The 19,459-nt window shown below is 39.8% G+C and overlaps 1 protein-coding gene across 2 annotated transcripts in view; it reads right to left on the bottom strand.

The window, feature by feature from the left end:
* Positions 1-19,459, bottom strand: part of ARHGEF25 (Rho guanine nucleotide exchange factor 25) — an 825,360-nt gene that overhangs the window by 153,499 nt on the left and 652,402 nt on the right. For both annotated transcript variants that reach the window (XM_053708199.1, XM_053708201.1), the window contains one exon: positions 17,765-17,863. In XM_053708199.1, coding sequence (XP_053564174.1) covers positions 17,765-17,863 — 99 coding nt within the window. The remainder of the gene's footprint in view (positions 1-17,764; positions 17,864-19,459) is intronic.

Below are 19,459 nucleotides of genomic sequence, written 5' to 3'. Positions count from 1 at the left end.
GCTGTATAAAATACCTAAATAAAGCAATCGATCTAGCCCATAAAAGTGTCTACCAGTTTTATAGCCCATATTAAGCCCTTTATTCTGTTTGAGACTAAGAAAATGGCTTACCGGTCCCCATGATGGGGAAAATGACAGCCTTCCAGCATTACTCAGTCTTGTTAGAAATATGGCTAGTCATACCTTAAGCAGAAAAGTCTGCCAACTGTTTCCCCCAACTGAAGTTATCTCATCTCAACAGTCCTATGTGGAAACAGCAAACGATTTTAGTTACTGCTGCTAAAATCATATTCCTCTCACAAACAGAACTCTTCATCTTTTTCTGTTTCAGAGTAAATAGTACATACCAGCACTATTTTAAAATAACAAACTCTTGATAGTAGAATAAAAAACTACAACTAAACACCACATACTCTTCACCATCTCCGTGGAGATGCTGCTTGTTCAGCAGGCAAAGAGAATGACTGGAGTGGGTGGAGCCTAGGAGGGACTATATGGACAGCTTTTGCTGTGCTCTTTGCCATTTCCTGTTGGGGAAGAGAATATTCCACAAGTTATGGATGACGCCGTGGACCAGACACACCAATGTTGGAGAAATATAGACTATTATTTGCATCTTAGAACACAAAAAACAAAAAAAACAAAGACATAGTCAGAAAAGGTTGTGACTTACAGGTGTGGAACAATTTTATTTAAAAAAAACCCAAACATAATTAAAAAGTTTGGATTTTGGAATTCTGGATATGGGGCTTTGTACCTGTAGATCATTACTATATCCATGATGTCCACAGACAAGATCATGAAAGAAGCTTTCATTCAAAGAATTCTTTGAGTAACATTTGGTTTGTTTTTCATTTTATTACTGTGCAATTCAAATTTCATTAGGTTGTTATAAGGATAGTAAAGATGTATTTATTTAAATGCATTTAATTTTAAGGTCCAGTACAGTCAAAACTCCTACTTATATAACTTACCCCCCCCCTACAGTTGCAATATAAACTTCCACACTGGACCCCCCTCTACACAAGTAGTTTTTCTTTTCAACTTTTACGCGAGCAGTGCAGCCAATCAGAAGCATGCTTATCGCACCATTAACTTTGTCCAGTTGACTCTCCAGATTCTACCTTGAGTAAGTAGGTTATGGCTAAACGTTAGTATAGGAGCAGTAAAATATCAATTAATAGAATATCTTGGGCCTCAAAAATTAAACACTGCATTTTAAAAAACAATATTTACAGTCCCTTTAAACACGTGAAATTGAATTTTTTAATAAAGAACATATCGTAGGATATATGTTTATAGATCTCATTTTAGTCCAAAAGTATTTATATGAATGCATTTCATTGGCACACATTATCCTGATACCTGAACAATTATATATTTTTTATATCTTAAAAGATTTTACAAATTAACAACAGAATAATAAAATATTTGTTTTATTCGTATTATACACATAACATATATTATTTATTTTATTAGATTTTACACATTAAGATATATGCTTCAGGCCCAAAAAAGGAGACAAATCCACAGTGCTGACAATGTTTTCAAGTGCTTGCCTTAGAATTTAACTTCATTCACTTTATATCCTTTCCATTAATCGATCTAACAAATCATATGGGTATTCTGTGGTAGATTTGTCTGCTCTCATTCATTTGGCAAAGGCCTCTTGTCTAACAACTGTCAGCTCTTAATGGCAAATTATAGAATTTCTTTAATCACACACTCATGATCACTACAAAGTAGAGTCTTGATAACAAGAAGCATGTAAACAACTTAAATACGCACAGATGTACACTGCTACATTTAAAATTAAAGGGACAGACTACTTGATTTGTTTTTATTGTTTGTAAAGATAGATATTGCCTTATCTATCCATTCCATAGGTTTGCATAGCCAATATTGTTATATTAATATACTTTATAACCTCTATATTTGCCTGTTTCTAAGCCCCTGCAGGCTGCCCCTTATCTCAGTGCTTTTTATTTTTATTTTATTTTGTACAACAGCTAGACAGTGCAAGCCTGTGTGAGCCATGTAGAAAACATTGTGCTCACTCCTGTGTAGAAAGATAATGGTTATTACAAGAACCAACAGTGATTGACTAAAAGGTGTCACAGACCCCTACCTGTTTGTCATGGCCGGTCTTACCTGCCACCAGCTTATCACAGACAAGATCACTTGCCTAGTTAAGCCGGTAGGAAAGGAGGGTGGAGTGTGGGCATAAAATGTTAACAGGACAGGGCCTCAAGCTCCCTTATCCCTACTCATTACTAGGGTATAGTGACCATGTCAAATTAACCCCTCAAATCCTGCCTACACTGCCCCATATCAGTAAATCGCAGCCACCACCCATGGCCTTAATATTTGGGTGTCTTGGACCATTCCGAAATTATACCTGAATTAAAAGTCCAAAATAGAAAAAGAAAATACATGAAGAATGCTTTGGTAAAGTACTTTAAGGAAGCTGTGACTTCAGTTACTTGAGTACAAAGACAACTATGATTACATTTATATTTTAAACTAAGAAAAATAATTACACAAAATAAACAAGAATGAAAATGCACAAACCCTAATCTTATAATTTAGGATAAGGTCTGTGGAAACTCCAAGTAATCCTTCCAGATGTTTAAAATGAGTTCCAAAGCTGTTACCTCCAAGTGTTTTGTGCCACAAGGAGTTATTCTGCAGCATGAGTTTGCACTGCTTTATGCCCTCTCCAGATCATGGTGAGCTTTTGGTGCTCAAATTTACACTATCAGACATTGGTACTAAAATATGCCATGTTCCTACTACACCACTTACCTTAACAAGGCTTGATTAGTCTAATGGATACCTCATTTCATCAACATCTTAAAAATGTATTTATGTATGGTGACAAAAAATATTTAAAGAGAATGATAATTTTTTTATACAGAAATGTATTTCTAGCTGTAGACCTTGTACTCAAATACTTTAATTATTGGGTCGATACAGATAGTTATGCACAGGCATTATAATAAGGCAACAAAAAGATAACCCACACTAGTAGGTAAAATAAAAGCCTATAAGCACAAATTGAAACAAAAATGATACTCTGGAATATTTAAAAAGTAACTTTTATAGAAACTAATTATAAAACAGACAGCATAAAGTGAAGGTCAAATCTGGCTTAGTCGCTCACTACGACACTGAACCCAATTTTTCTCTTTTGTGATTCAGATAGACTCGCAGTGGTTGCCAACCGCGGTCCTCAAGGACCCCCAACAGTCCTGGTTTTCATTATAGCTGAACCAGTGCACAGGTGAAATAATCAGCTGATGGATGAGAGCAGGTTGGTTACAGATCAGCTGATTACTTCACCTGTGCACTGGTTTACCTATAATGAAAACCAGGACTGTTGGGGGTCCTTGAGGACCGCGGTTGGCAACTACTGAGATAGAGCATGCAATTTTAAGCAACTTTCTAATTTACTCTCCTATTATAACATTTTCTTCATTCTCTTGGTATCTTTATTTGAAGAGCAAAAATGTAAGTTTAGAAGCTGGTCCATTTTTGGTGAACAACTTGGGTTGTTCTTGCTGATTGTTGGATAAATTCACCCACCAATAAACAAGTACTGTCCATGGTCTGAACCAAAAATTGTCTGGCTCCTTAACTTAGATGCTTTCTTTTTCAAATAATAAGATAGCAAGAGATGAAGAAAAATTGATAATAGGAGTAAATTAGAAAGTTGCTTAAAATGGCATTCTCTATCTGAATCATGGGGTCGATCCGATAAAAATCGTCGCCCGCAAAAGCCGGCGACGCCAATATTTACGCTGGTTTGGTATCCTATATACGGCGTAACCTAGAAGTTACGCCCGTATATTTCTGCCGTCGCCCGTAGTTTTTTGGGCTATAGGCAGGTATACCAAACCAGCGCAGTTTGGTATCCAATATGCAGCGTAAGGACTTACGTGGCAAAAATGGAGAAATCTTACTCCATTTTCACCTCGCCACAAAAAGCAGCCGTAAGATGCCTTACGCTGACTATTGGAGCCCCGTAACTCCCTAAACTAGCTACAAAATAAACCTAACACCTAACGCATGCGCAATGTCTATCTACCTGTCACCCGCGATCTGCTAAATAAAACCTAACACCTAACGCATGCGCAATGTCTATCTACCTGTCAACCGCGATCCCCCCCCCCGAAATCCCTAATAAAGTTATTAACCCCTAAACCGCCGCTCCCGGACCCCGCCGCCATCTACATAAACTAACCCCCTACTGTGAGCCCCTAAAACCGCCGCCATCTACCTTATCTATCACCTAATGTGAACCCCTAAAACCGCCGCCATCTACCTTATCTATCCCCTAATCTGACCCCTAACACCGCCGCCACCTATATAAAAATTATTAACCCCTAATCTAATCCCCCTATACCGCCGCCAGCTATATTAATATTATTAACCCCTAATGTAAGCCCCTTACACCGCCGCCATCTCTATTAAAATGATTAACCCCTAATTTAATCTACCTACCCCGCCGCCAGCTATGTTATCTATATTAACCCTAAGTATATTATAGTTAATATAGGTATTACATTATATATATTAACTATATTAACTCTATCTAACCCTAACACCCCTAACTAAATTTTTATTAAATTAATCTAATTCATTTTATAAACTAAAATATTCCTATTTAAATCTAAATACTTACCTATAAAATAAACCCTAAGATAGCTACAATATAATTAATAATTACATTGTAGCTATGTTAGGGTTAATATTTATTTTACAGGTAAATTGTTAATTATTTTAACTAGGTCTAATAGCTATTAAATAGTTATTAACTATTTAATAGCTACCTAGTTAAAATAATTACCCAATTACCTGTAAAATAAATCCTAACCTAAGTTACAAATACACCTACACTATCAAGAAATTAAATAAACTACAAATATCTATCTAAAAATACAATTAAATTAACTAAACTAAATTACAAAAAAAAAAAACACTAAATTACAAAAAATAAAAAAAAGATTACAAGATTTTTAAGCTAATTACACCTATTCTAAGCCCCCTAATAAAATAATAAAGCCCCCCAAAATAAAAAAATTCCCTGCCCTATTCTAAATTAAAAAAAGTTCAAAGCTCTTTACCTTACCAGCCCTTAAAAGGGCCTTTTGTGGGGCATGCCCCAAAGAATTCAGCTCTTTTGCATTTAAAAACATATACAATACCCCCCCCCATTACAACCCACCACCCACATACCCCTATTCTAAACCCACCCAAACCCCCCTTAAAAAAGCCTAACACTACCCCCCTGAAGATCTCCCTACCTTGTCTTCACCACACCGGGCCGAACTCCTCATCCGATCCGGGCGATGTCTTGCTCCAAGCGGCAAAGAAGAATTCTTCCTCCGGCGACGTCTTCCTCCAAGCGGCAAAGAAGAATTCTTCCTCCGGTGACGTCTTCCTCCAAGCGGCAAAGAAGAATTCTTCCTCCGGCGACGCCTTCCTCCAAGCGGCAGCAAAGTCTTCATCCTTCCGGCGGCATCTTCAATCTTCTTTCTTCGCTCCGCCGCCGCGGAGCATCCATCCCGGCCGACGACTGAACGACAAATGAGGTACCTTTAAATGACGTCATCCAAGATGGCGTCCGCCGAATTCCGATTGGCTGATAGGATTCTATCAGCCAATCGGAATTAAGTTAGAAAAATCTGATTGGCTGATTGAATCAGCCAATCAGATTCAAGTTCAATGGTAAGGTAAAGAGCTTTGAACTTTTTTTAATTTAGAATTGGGCAGGGAATTTTTTTATTTTGGGGGGCTTTATTATTTTATTAGGGGGCTTAGAATAGGTGTAATTAGCTTAAAAATCTTGTAATCTTTTTTTTTTTTTTTTGTAATTTAGTGTTTTTTTTTTTGTAATTTAGTTTAGTTAATTTAATTGTATTTTTAGATAGATATTTGTAGTTTATTTAATTTCTTGATAGTGTAGGTGTATTTGTAACTTAGGTTAGGATTTATTTTACAGGTAATTGGGTAATTATTTTAACTAGGTAGCTATTAAATAGTTAATAACTATTTAATAGCTATTAGACCTAGTTAAAATAATTAACAATTTACCTGTAAAATAAATATTAACCCTAACATAGCTACAATATAATTATTAATTATATTGTAGCTATCTTAGGGTTTATTTTATAGGTAAGTATTTAGATTTAAATAGGAATATTTTAGTTTATAATATGAATTAGATTAATTTAATATAAATTTAGTTAGGGGTGTTAGGGTTAGATAGAGTTAATATAGTTAATATAAATACTATAGTAACTATATTAACCCTAATATAATTAGGGTTAATATAGTTAATATATATAATGTAATACCTATATTAACTATAATATACTTAGGGTTAATATAGATAACATAGCTGGCGGCGGGGTAGGTAGATTAAATTAGGGGTTAATCATTTTAATAGAGATGGCGGCGGTGTAAGGAGCTTACATTAGGGGTTAATAATATTAATATAGCTGGCGGCGGTATAGGGGGATTAGATTAGGGGTTAATAATTTTAATAGAGATGGCGGCAGTGTTAGGGGCTTACATTAGGGGTTAATAATTTTAATAGAGATGGCGGCGGTGTTAGGGGCTCACTTTAGGGGGTTATAGATTTAATATAGCTGGCGGCGGGGTCCGGGAGCGGCGGTTTAGGGGTTAATAACTTGTTTTTATTGTTAGGCTAGTGAGGGGGGATAGCGGATAGAGGGTTAGACGTGTCGGGCTATGTTTAGGAGGCGTGTTAGACAGTGCGGGTGATTTAGACTTTAGTCAGGTTTTGTAGGCGCTGGCAGTTTCTAACGTGGCGCAAGTCACTGGCAACTCCAAAAAACAGAATTTATGTTTACCTGATAAATTACTTTCTCCAACGGTGTGTCCGGTCCACGGCGTCATCCTTACTTGTGGGATATTCTCCTCCCCAACAGGAAATGGCAAAGAGCCCAGCAAAGCTGGTCACATGATCCCTCCTAGGCTCCGCCTACCCCAGTCATTCGACCGACGTTAAGGAGGAATATTTGCATAGGAGAAACCATATGGTACCGTGGTGACTGTAGTTAAAGAAAATAAATTATCAGACCTGATTAAAAAAACCCGGGCGGGCCGTGGACCGGACACACCGTTGGAGAAAGTAATTTATCAGGTAAACATAAATTCTGTTTTCTCCAACATTGGTGTGTCCGGTCCACGGCGTCATCCTTACTTGTGGGAACCAATACCAAAGCTTTAGGACACGGATGAAGGGAGGGAGCAAATCAGGTCACCTAAATGGAAGGCACCACGGCTTGCAAAACCTTTCTCCCAAAAATAGCCTCAGAAGAAGCAAAAGTATCAAACTTGTAAAATTTGGTAAAAGTGTGCAGTGAAGACCAAGTCGCTGCCCTACATATCTGATCAACAGAAGCCTCGTTCTTGAAGGCCCATGTGGAAGCCACAGCCCTAGTGGAATGAGCTGTGATTCTTTCGGGAGGCTGCCGTCCGGCAGTCTCGTAAGCCAATCTGATGATGCTTTTAATCCAAAAAGAGAGAGAGGTAGAAGTTGCTTTTTGACCTCTCCGTTTACCGGAATAAACAACAAACAAGGAAGATGTTTGTCTAAAATCCTTTGTAGCATCTAAATAGAATTTTAGAGCGCGAACAACATCCAAATTGTGCAACAAACGTTCCTTCTTTGAAACTGGTTTCGGACATAGAGAAGGTACGATAATCTCCTGGTTAATGTTTTTGTTAGAAACAACTTTTGGAAGAAAACCAGGTTTAGTACGTAAAACCACCTTATCTGCATGGAACACCAGATAAGGAGGAGAACACTGCAGAGCAGATAATTCTGAAACTCTTCTAGCAGAAGAAATTGCAACTAAAAACAAAACTTTCCAAGATAATAACTTAATATCAACGGAATGCAAGGGTTCAAACGGAACCCCCTGAAGAACTGAAAGAACTAAATTGAGACTCCAAGGAGGAGTCAAAGGTTTGTAAACAGGCTTAATTCTAACCAGAGCCTGAACAAAGGCTTGAACATCTGGCACAGCGGCCAGCTTTTTGTGAAGTAACACAGACAAGGCAGAAATCTGTCCCTTCAGGGAACTTGCAGATAATCCTTTTTCCAATCCTTCTTGAAGGAAGGATAGAATCCTAGGAATCTTAACCTTGTCCCAAGGGAATCCTTTAGATTCACACCAACAGATATATATTTTCCAAATTTTGTGGTAAATCTTTCTAGTTACAGGCTTTCTGGCCTGAACAAGAGTATCGATAACAGAATCTGAGAACCCTCGCTTCGATAAGATCAAGCGTTCAATCTCCAAGCAGTCAGCTGGAGTGAAACCAGATTCGGATGTTCGAACGGACCCTGAACAAGAAGGTCTCGTCTCAAAGGTAGCTTCCAAGGAGGAGCCGATGACATATTCACCAGATCTGCATACCAAGTCCTGCGTGGCCACGCAGGAGCTATCAAGATCACCGACGCCCTCTCCTGATTGATCCTGGCTACCAGCCTGGGGATGAGAGGAAACGGCGGGAACACATAAGCTAGTTTGAAGGTCCAAGGTGCTACTAGTGCATCCACTAGAGCCGCCTTGGGATCCCTGGATCTGGACCCGTAGCAAGGAACTTTGAAGTTCTGACGAGAGGCCATCAGATCCATGTCTGGAATGCCCCACAGCTGAGTGACTTGGGCAAAGATTTCCGGATGGAGTTCCCACTCCCCCGGATGCAATGTCTGACGACTCAGAAAATCCGCTTCCCAATTTTCCACTCCTGGGATGTGGATAGCAGACAGGTGGCAGGAGTGAGACTCCGCCCATAGAATGATTTTGGTCACTTCTTCCATCGCCAGGGAACTCCTTGTTCCCCCCTGATGGTTGATGTACGCAACAGTTGTCATGTTGTCTGATTGAAACCGTATGAACTTGGCCCTCGCTAGCTGAGGCCAAGCCTTGAGAGCATTGAATATCGCTCTCAGTTCCAGAATATTTATCGGTAGAAGAGATTCTTCCCGAGACCAAAGACCCTGAGCTTTCAGGGATCCCCAGACCGCGCCCCAGCCCATCAGACTGGCGTCGGTCGTGACAATGACCCACTCTGGTCTGCGGAATGTCATCCCTCGTGACAGGTTGTCCAGGGACAGCCACCAACGGAGTGAGTCTCTGGTCTTCTGATTTACTTGTATCTTCGGAGACAAGTCTGTATAGTCCCCATTCCACTGACTGAGCATGCACAGTTGTAATGGTCTTAGATGAATGCGTGCAAAAGGAACTATGTCCATTGCCGCTACCATCAACCCGATCACTTCCATGCACTGAGCTATGGAAGGAAGAGGAACGGAATGAAGTATCCGACAAGAGTCTAGAAGTTTTGTTTTTCTGGCCTCTGTCAGAAAAATCCTCATTTCTAAGGAGTCTATTATTGTTCCCAAGAAGGGAACCCTTGTTGACGGAGATAGAGAACTCTTTTCCACGTTCACTTTCCATCCGTGAGATCTGAGAAAGGCCAGGACAATGTCCGTGTGAGCCTTTGCTTGAGGAAGGGACGACGCTTGAATCAGAATGTCGTCCAAGTAAGGTACTACAGCAATGCCCCTTGGTCTTAGCACAGCTAGAAGGGACCCTAGTACCTTTGTGAAAATCCTTGGAGCAGTGGCTAATCCGAAAGGAAGCGCCACGAACTGGTAATGTTTGTCCAGGAATGCGAACCTCAGGAACCGATGATGTTCCTTGTGGATAGGAATATGTAGATACGCATCCTTTAAATCCACCGTGGTCAAGAATTGACCTTCCTGGATGGAAGGAAGAATAGTTCGAATGGTTTCCATCTTGAACGATGGAACCTTGAGAAACTTGTTTAAGATCTTGAGATCTAAGATTGGTCTGAACGTTCCCTCTTTTTTGGGAACTATAAACAGATTGGAGTAGAACCCCATCCCTTGTTCTCTTAATGGAACGGGATGAATCACTCCCATTTTTAACAGGTCTTCTACACAATGTAAGAATGCCTGTCTTTTTATGTGGTCTGAAGACAACTGAGACCTGTGGAACCTCCCCCTTGGGGGAAGTCCCTTGAATTCCAGAAGATAACCTTGGGAGACTATTTCTAGCGCCCAAGGATCCAGAACATCTCTTGCCCAAGCCTGAGCGAAGAGAGAGAGTCTGCCCCCCACCAGATCCGGTCCCGGATCGGGGGCCAACATTTCATGCTGTCTTGGTAGCAGTGGCAGGTTTCTTGGCCTGCTTTCCCTTGTTCCAGCCTTGCATTGGTCTCCAAGCTGGCTTGGCTTGAGAAGTATTACCCTCTTGCTTAGAGGACGTAGCACCTTGGGCTGGTCCGTTTCTACGAAAGGGACGAAAATTAGGTTTATTTTTTGCCTTGAAAGGCCGATCCTGAGGAAGGGCGTGGCCCTTACCCCCAGTGATATCCGAGATAATCTCTTTCAAGTCAGGGCCAAACAGCGTTTTCCCCTTGAAAGGAATGTTAAGTAGCTTGTTCTTGGAAGACGCATCAGCCGACCAAGATTTCAACCAAAGCGCTCTGCGCGCCACAATAGCAAACCCAGAATTCTTAGCCGCTAACCTAGCCAATTGCAAAGTGGCGTCTAGGGTGAAAGAATTAGCCAATTTGAGAGCATTGATTCTGTCCATAATCTCCTCATAAGGAGGAGAATCACTGTCGACCGCCTTTATCAGCTCATCGAACCAGAAACATGCGGCTGTAGCGACAGGGACAATGCATGAAATTGGTTGTAGAAGGTAACCCTGCTGAACAAACATCTTTTTAAGCAAACCTTCTAATTTTTTATCCATAGGATCTTTGAAAGCACAACTATCCTCTATGGGTATAGTGGTGCGTTTGTTTAAAGTGGAAACCGCTCCCTCGACCTTGGGGACTGTCTGCCATAAGTCCTTTCTGGGGTCGACCATAGGAAACAATTTTTTAAATATGGGGGGAGGGACGAAAGGAATACCGGGCCTTTCCCATTCTTTATTAACAATGTCCGCCACCCGCTTGGGTATAGGAAAAGCTTCTGGGAGCCCCGGCACCTCTAGGAACTTGTCCATTTTACATAGTTTCTCTGGGATGACCAACTTGTCACAATCATCCAGAGTGGATAATACCTCCTTAAGCAGAATGCGGAGATGTTCCAACTTAAATTTAAAAGCAATCACATCAGGTTCAGCTTGTTGAGAAATGTGCCCTGAATCAGTAATTTCTCCCTCAGACAAAACCTCCCTGGCCCCATCAGACTGAGTTAGAGGCCCTTCAGAAATATTAATATCAGCGTCGTCATGCTCTTCAGTATCTAAAACAGAGCAGTCGCGCTTACGCTGATAAGTGTTCATTTTGGCTAAAATGTTTTTGACAGAATTATCCATTACAGCCGTTAATTGTTGCATAGTAAGGAGTATTGGCGCGCTAGATGTACTAGGGGCCTCCTGAGTGGGCAAGACTCGTGTAGACGAAGGAGGGAATGATGCAGTACCATGCTTACTCCCCTCACTTGAGGAATCATCTTGGGCATCATTGTCATTGTCACATAAATCACATTTATTTAAATGAATAGGAATTCTGGCTTCCCCACATTCAGAACACAGTCTATCTGGTAGTTCAGACATGTTAAACAGGCATAAACTTGATAACAAAGTACAAAAAACGTTTTAAAATAAAACCGTTACTGTCACTTTAAATTTTAAACTGAACACACTTTTTTTACTGCAAATGCGAAAAAACATGAAGGAATTGTTCAAAATTCACCAAATTTTCACCACAGTGTCTTAAAGCCTTAAAAGTATTGCACACCAAATTTGGAAGCTTTAACCCTTAAAATAATGGAACCGGAGCCGTTTTGAACTTTAACCCCTTTACAGTCCCTGGTATCTGCCAAGCCCCAAGGGGAATACGATACCAAATGACGCCTTCAGAAAGTCTTTTCTAAGTATCCGAGCTCCTCTCACATGCGACTGCATGCCATGCCTCTCAAAAACAAGTGCGCAACACCGGCGCGAAAATGAGGCTCTGCCTATGCTTTGGGAAAGCCCCTAAAGAATAAGGTGTCTAAAACAGTGCCTGCCGATATTATTATATCAAAATACCCAGATAAAATGATTCCTCAAGGCTAAATATGTGTTAATAATCAATCGATTTAGCCCAAAAAAAGTCTACAGTCTTAATAAGCCCTTTTTGAAGCCCTTATTTACAATCGTAATAAACATGGCTTACCGGATCCCATAGGGAAAATGACAGCTTCCAGCATTACATCGTCTTGTTAGAATGTGTCATACCTCAAGCAGCAAGAGACTGCTCACTGTTCCCCCAACTGAAGTTAATTGCTCTCCACAGTCCTGTGTGGAACAGCCATGGATTTTAGTGACGGTTGCTAAAATCATTTTCCTCATACAAACAGAAATCTTCATCTCTTTTCTGTTTCTGAGTAAATAGTACATACCAGCACTATTTCAAAATAACAAACTCTTGATTGAATAATAAAAACTACAGTTAAACACTAAAAAACTCTAAGCCATCTCCGTGGAGATGTTGCCTGTACAACGGCAAAGAGAATGACTGGGGTAGGCGGAGCCTAGGAGGGATCATGTGACCAGCTTTGCTGGGCTCTTTGCCATTTCCTGTTGGGGAGGAGAATATCCCACAAGTAAGGATGACGCCGTGGACCGGACACACCTATGTTGGAGAAATCTGTACTTACGCAGATTTCTGGACATCGCTGGTTTGTGAGACTTGCGCCACTTTAGCAAGTGACGGCGCCGCATATTGGATGGCTCGAGTTGCGAGCTGAAACTGCGGGCGACGCGGGTTCCCTCGCTTGCGCCGCAAACTGCGATCTATATCGGATCGCGCCCCTAGAAAGAAAAAAAAATTAGGTTCAGTGTCCCTTTAAAAACACTACAATACTGGTCATGAAAGTAATCAAGTGAAATTCAACTAAATCTGTTTGTAGTTAGTCTTAACTGTAGTCACAAGCTATTAAAGAATATATATGAGCCAAAAAGTAATATGCCTTTTATTACAATAATAATTGCTTTCTAAGTTGGAAAGTAAAAAATCAGTACTGATAGGAATAAAACTATGCAGGTGTTACATATGCATATAAATCACTGCTATTAATCCCTTTTAAGCTTTAAACTTCTCCAGCTAAATCAAGTCGCAATAAGACTGCAATATTACTGAAGCCCAAGAGTGCTACAGATAATCTTCCGGTTTGATTAGAGGCTACATTAAAGTATTGCTAGCGGTGAACCTACCGGTTACGCTACAAAGTCTAACTACCGCCCTTGCTTTTATCAAAATATAGAGTTGAATTCAGTGAGTTATATTATCAACCAGTAAAGAGCAAATAAAAAATGAGAGGAGGTCCCCTGACGCGGTCACGTTTCACTTGTGCTTCCTCAGAGGGGTGCGTGGGGCAGTGCAATCTAAGATTATATTGCTAATGAAAACCCTCCCTTGACACTGGATAGGCTGAATTGCGGATACATGAAACTTGTTATAGGATATGCAATGTATCAATCAAAGATGTGATGCTGCAAACGTTATTGGATAAACTCATCATGTGGTAGATTGCGATTGCCTAAGGAGCCCACGTATTGGGTAAAGATTATTTCAATCATTTATGCCATACTAGGAATATTATTGGAATTGCGCTTAGTTACGAGAATTAAGATTGACTGATATTTTAATGTGTAATTCTACACCTAAATAGATCTTACATGTGATCTAAAATAGCTATCTGAGTCAGAAAATTATTTTCACTAAATCAACGCTGCATAAGCTGATAAAAAAAGGTGATTAATTAATGACTAAATGCTGCAATATATTCTAAGGGTCAGTATATTGGAAAGCATAAAGTGTAAAAAGGTGTGAATTACAATAATAAATAAAAATGTGCAGGAAAGATTAGCAAACAAATGATAAATAGAAGGAGTAAGAAGTGCTGTGAAAAGTCCTGCTCATATAAGAAATTGTAATTTTAATAATAATGATCAAATAAGAAAAAATGTAAAGTGTCCTGTTGTGGTGTTAAAGTACATTTATAAGAATCGATTAAAAAGTGAAAGTCTCATTGCAGTTGTATAGAATTCAAATATAGATATCTTATAAATAAACTGTATAATTATTGGTATCATTCACCATGGTGTTTTTCACTATTAAGCAGATGTATTCATCTGCATTCCATTTGTAGTAAGGTTCTTTCCAGATTACCACCTCATATTCCTAAAGAGGCTTAATGGATCACAGAAAATGTTAAAGTGGCATTGTTGCCGTTGTGTCTGTAATAAAAATGACTGGCTACATTGGTAATTATTTTTGTTTTTTTCAAGATCTTTTTTTAGCAATGCGAATATTTCTACAATGCTCTAATATTCTGATTCTGACCTGTCTGGTTGTCATGCCAACGTAAAATAAATTACATGGGCATTTAAGGATATAAAATACTCCTGTAGTAGAACATGAAAAATAGGTGGTCAAATTATGAATTTGATCGTATCTGTCTTTTACTGAGTGTTTTTTTTCCAAACTTTGGAGCATAATGTATTTATGTATAATGCTAATGTGCTCTGTGGAAAGGTATGAGTATTTTTTAATATCACTGGGTATTTTTTGAGTGTGTGCTCTGTACCCTCCAGCAGGGGTCAATTCTGTCTGCGGTTTGAACTGTCCTTTATCTCTCACGTCAGATTTCTCTCAGTATGTTGTCAAACAGGGCTTATTTATTATGACATAGTGGAAATTCTAGAGACAAGGTTATATTTTGAACTCAGCAATATGACTATCATATAGCTGATCAAAAATAAAAATATTAAGTTACAGATACAGTTGTGCTCATACGTTTTACATACCCTGGCAGAATTTATGATTTCTTGGCCATTTTTCAGAGAATATGAATGATAACAAAAAAACTTTTCCTTTCACTCATGGTTAGTGTTTGGCTGAAGCCATTTATTATCAATCAACTGTGTTTACTCTTTTTAAATTATAATGACAACAGAAACTACCCAAATGGCCCTGATCAAAAGTTTACATACCCTGGTGATTTTGGCCTGATAACATGCACACAAGTTGACACAAAGGGGTTTGAATGGCTATTAAAGGTAACCATCCTCACCTGCGATCTGTTTGCTTGTAATTAGTGCGTGTGTATAAAAGGTCAATGAGTTTCTGGACTCCTGACAGACCCTTGCATCTTTCATCCAGTGCTGCACTGATGTTTCTGGATTCTGAGTCATGGGGAAAGAAAAAGAATTGTCAAAGGATCTGTGGGAAAAAGGTAGTTGAACTGTATAAAACAGGAAAGGGATATACAAAGATATTCAAGGAATTGAGAATGCAAATCAGCAGTTTTCAAACTCTAATCAAGAAGTGGAAAATGAGGCGTTCTGTTTGATAACATACTGCATTCATCTTGCCATCAATTCTGACCACATTTCCTGTGCCTTTGTAGCTCACACATTCCCAAAACATCAGCGATCCACCTCCGTGTTTCACAGTAGGAATGGTGTACCTTTTATCATAGGCCTTGTTGACTCCTCTCCAAATGTAGCGTTTATGGTTGTGGCCAAAAAGCTCAATTTTGGTCTCATCACTCCAAATAACTTTGTGCCAGAAGGTTTGAGGCTTGTCTCTGTGCTGTTTGGCGTATTGTAAGTGGGATACTTTGTGGCATTTGCATAGCAATGGCTTTCTTCTGGCGACTCGACCATGCAGCCCATCTTTCTTCAAGTGCCTCCTTATTGTGCATCTTGAAACAGCCACACCACATGTCCTGTATTTCAGTTATTTGAGGGTTTGTCTTTGCATCCCAAACAATTTTTCTGGCAGTTGTGGCTGAAATTTTAGTTGGTCTACCTGACCGTGGTTTGGTTTCAGACCGCCTCATTTTCCACTTCTTTATTAGAGTTTGAACACTGCTGATTTGCATTCTCAATTCCTTTGATAGCTTTTTATATCCCTTTCCTGTTTTATACAGTTCAACTACATTTTTACCTCAGATCCTTTGACAATTCTTTTTCTTTCCCCATGACTCAGAATTCAGAATCGTCAGTGCAGCACTGGATGAAAGATGCAAGGGTCTGTAAGGAGTCCAGAAACTCATTGACCTTTTATACACACGCACTAATTACAAGCAAACAGATCACAGGTGAGGATGGTTACCTTTAATAGCCATTCAAACCCCTTTGTGTCAACTTGTGTGCATGTTATCAGGCCAAAATCACCAGGGTATGTAAACTTTTGATCAGGGTCATTTGGGTAGTTTCTGTTGTCATTATGATTTAAAAAGAGTAAACACAGTTGATTCATAATAAATGGCTTCAGCCAAACACTAACCATGAGTGAAAGAAAAGTTTTTGTGTTATCATTCATATTCTCAGAAAAATGACCAAGAAATCATAAATTCTGAATAACTTTCCAGAAGTTAAACAGAAAGTATTAGTATGTATGTTCAATATGATAACCATTAAAGTGATACTGAACCCAAATTTTTTATTTCATGATTAAGATAGAGCATGCAATTTTAAGCAACTTTCTAATTTACATCTATTATCAATTTTTCTTTGTTCTCTTGCTATCTTTATTTACAAAAATCAGGAATGTAAGCTTAAAAACCAGACCATTTTTGGTTCAGAACCTGGGTTGCGCTTGCTGATTGGTGGCTACGATATCCATGGTGCTGAACTAAAATGGGCCTGCTCCTATGCTTACATTCCTGCTTTTTCAAATAAAGATACCAAGAGAATGAAGAACAAATCATAATAGGAGTACATTAGAAAGTTGCTTAAAATTGCATGCTCTGAGGCCCATTTATCAAGCTCCGTGTGGAGCTTGTGGGCCTGTGTTTCTGGCGAGTCTTCTAAAGACCACTGCTTCATAACCCTGTCTGCCTGCTCCGAGCAGGCGGACAGGAATCGCCACAATTCAAACAGATTGAGTACGATCGGGTTGATTAACACCACCCTGCTGGTAGATGATTGGCCGCGAATCTGCAGGGGGCGGCGTTGCACCAGCAGCTCTTGTGAGCTGCTGGTGCAATGCTGAATACGGAGAGTGTATTGCTCTCCGCATTCAGCGAGGTCTTGCGGACCTGATCCGCACTGTCGGACTTGGTCCGCAAGACCTTTGATAAATAGGCCTCTCTATCTGAATCATGAAAGAAAGAAAAATTGGGTTTAGTATCCCAATAAAAAAAATAGGTCTTTCTTTTAGAGAAGTTTCAAATAAAGTCAGGGTGAGTACCGTGTCCTACACCGTCAAAAGGCTTTTGTTAACTGGAGGAAAGTCTGACAGGAAAAGGTCTTGCCACCACAAAATTAGAAGACACATTTTTGAGAGCAACAGCTTGCATGATAAACATCTCAAAGGACAACAGCTTCCACCGGATCTTCCTCTCAGCCTCAGATCGGAGAAAGGTCTTATGGACTGACTAAAACGGGTGGCTCCATTACCCCCTTAAATTAAACCATGCATTACACAAGCAAAATAAATAATGGGTTATGTTGTTTTATTTTCATTAATGAAAAATAAATGATGAGAAATCCATGTTTAAGTTTAATATCCCTTACAGTAAAATAAATATATGCCATGAAGCAAATTTAATCAGCTTTTGACTCCATTCCATGCAATACAATACAGTTTCATTCATCGTGACTCTAAAGGGTACCTTTTTTAAATTCATGGTTTAAGCACTGCAAGATGTTATACAATAAGAAAGTTCTATTAGAACTATACTAACCTCATTGGTGGGCTCTGTGGTTACCCCTTGAAGCAAATCGGTCAGCAGGGATAGGTTGGGCACCTGATTAGTTTCGGGTGGATCATGCTCCTTCCATTCCTACATAAAAAGACAAAGGGGAATAATTTGCAAGCCCAGATTTTGCAATTGATATAATACACGGAACGCAAACAGCTACATAAAGTGACTACTCCACAGTCACTTTAAAGGGACACTAGACACACATTTTTTCTTTCATGATTCAGATAGAGGCCTCTATTTATGAAAGGTCTTGCGGGCCTAATCCGACTGTGCGGATCAGGTCCGCAAGACCTCGCTGAATGCGGAGAGCAATACGCTCTCCGTATTCAGCATTGCACCAGCAGCTCACAAGAGCTGTTGGTGCAATGCCGTCCCCTGCAGACTTGCGGCCAATCAGCCGCCAGCAGGGAGGTGTCAATCAACCCGATCGTACTTGATCAGGTTGCTTTCCGGCGATGTCCGGCTCAGAGCAGGCGGACAGGTTATGGAGCAGCGGTCTTTGTGATCGCTGCTTCATAACTGCTGTTTCTGGCGAGTCTGAAGACTCGCCAGAAACACGGGCCGTCAAGCTCCTTTCGGAGCTTGATAGATAGGCCCCAAAGCACGCAATATTAAGCAAATTTCTAATTAACTCCTATTATAAATTTTTGTTTGTTCTCTTGCTATCTTTATTTAAAAAGCAGGAATGTTAAGCTGAGAAGCCGGGCCCATTTTAGGTTCAGCACCATGTAGAGCGCTTGCTGATTGATGACTACATTTAGCAAACCAATAAGCAAGCATAACCCAGGATCTGAACCAAAAAGGGCCAGCTATTAAGCTTTACATTCCTGCTTTTTAAATAAAAATAGCAAGAGAATGAAGAAAAATAGGAGTAAATTAGAAAGTTGCTTAAAATTGCTTTTCTATCTGAATCATGAAAGAAAGAAAATGGGTTTTGTGTTCCTTTAAGGGACATGAAAGTGAAACAGATAGAGCCTAAAATTTAAATAAAACTTTCCGATTAACTTCAGTTATCAAATGTATCACTCTCTATACATCTTTTAATTGTATGTTCTTCCTAATGAAAGTTTATTTTGCCTTTCCAAAATCACTGCCATCTTTATATCATGAAATATATTATAACTAAATATCTGCTGCTTGTTTTCCTTATAACAATAAAACATATAGGGCTAGATTATGAGGCACATTTATCAAGTTACGAATGGAGCTTGAGGGCCCTTGTTTCTGAGAGCCTGCAGGCTCGCCAGAAACAGCAGTTATGTAGCAGAGGTCTAAAGGCCGCTGCTCCATAACCTGTCCGCCTGCTCTGAGCAGGTGGACAGAGATCGCCGCAATTCAACCGAGTACGATCGGGTTGATTGACACCCCCTGGGGCGGCGTTGCACCAGCAGCTCAAAAGAGCTGTTGGTGCAATGCTGAATACGGAGAGCGTATTGCTCTTTGCATTCAGCGAGGTCTGTCGGACCTGATCCGCACTGTCGGATCAGGTCGGACAAACCTTTAATAAATAGGCCTCTATGAGTGGCGCTCTAACTGTTGTGCATGTGCAATAAGGGGTATATTGCGGCTCTTGCGTGCATCAGAAGTAGTGTGCGTATTCCAAGTTGAAAGTAAATGCGTTTGCTTGAGCACAATTGAATTAAACAAGCGTCGGGTTAGTGCGACTTCAGAGCT

This window comes from Bombina bombina, chromosome 3 (assembly GCF_027579735.1).
Source record: "Bombina bombina isolate aBomBom1 chromosome 3, aBomBom1.pri, whole genome shotgun sequence".
Classification (NCBI taxonomy): Eukaryota; Metazoa; Chordata; class Amphibia; order Anura; family Bombinatoridae; genus Bombina; species Bombina bombina.
This window is presented reverse-complemented; position numbering and strand designations above follow the sequence as displayed.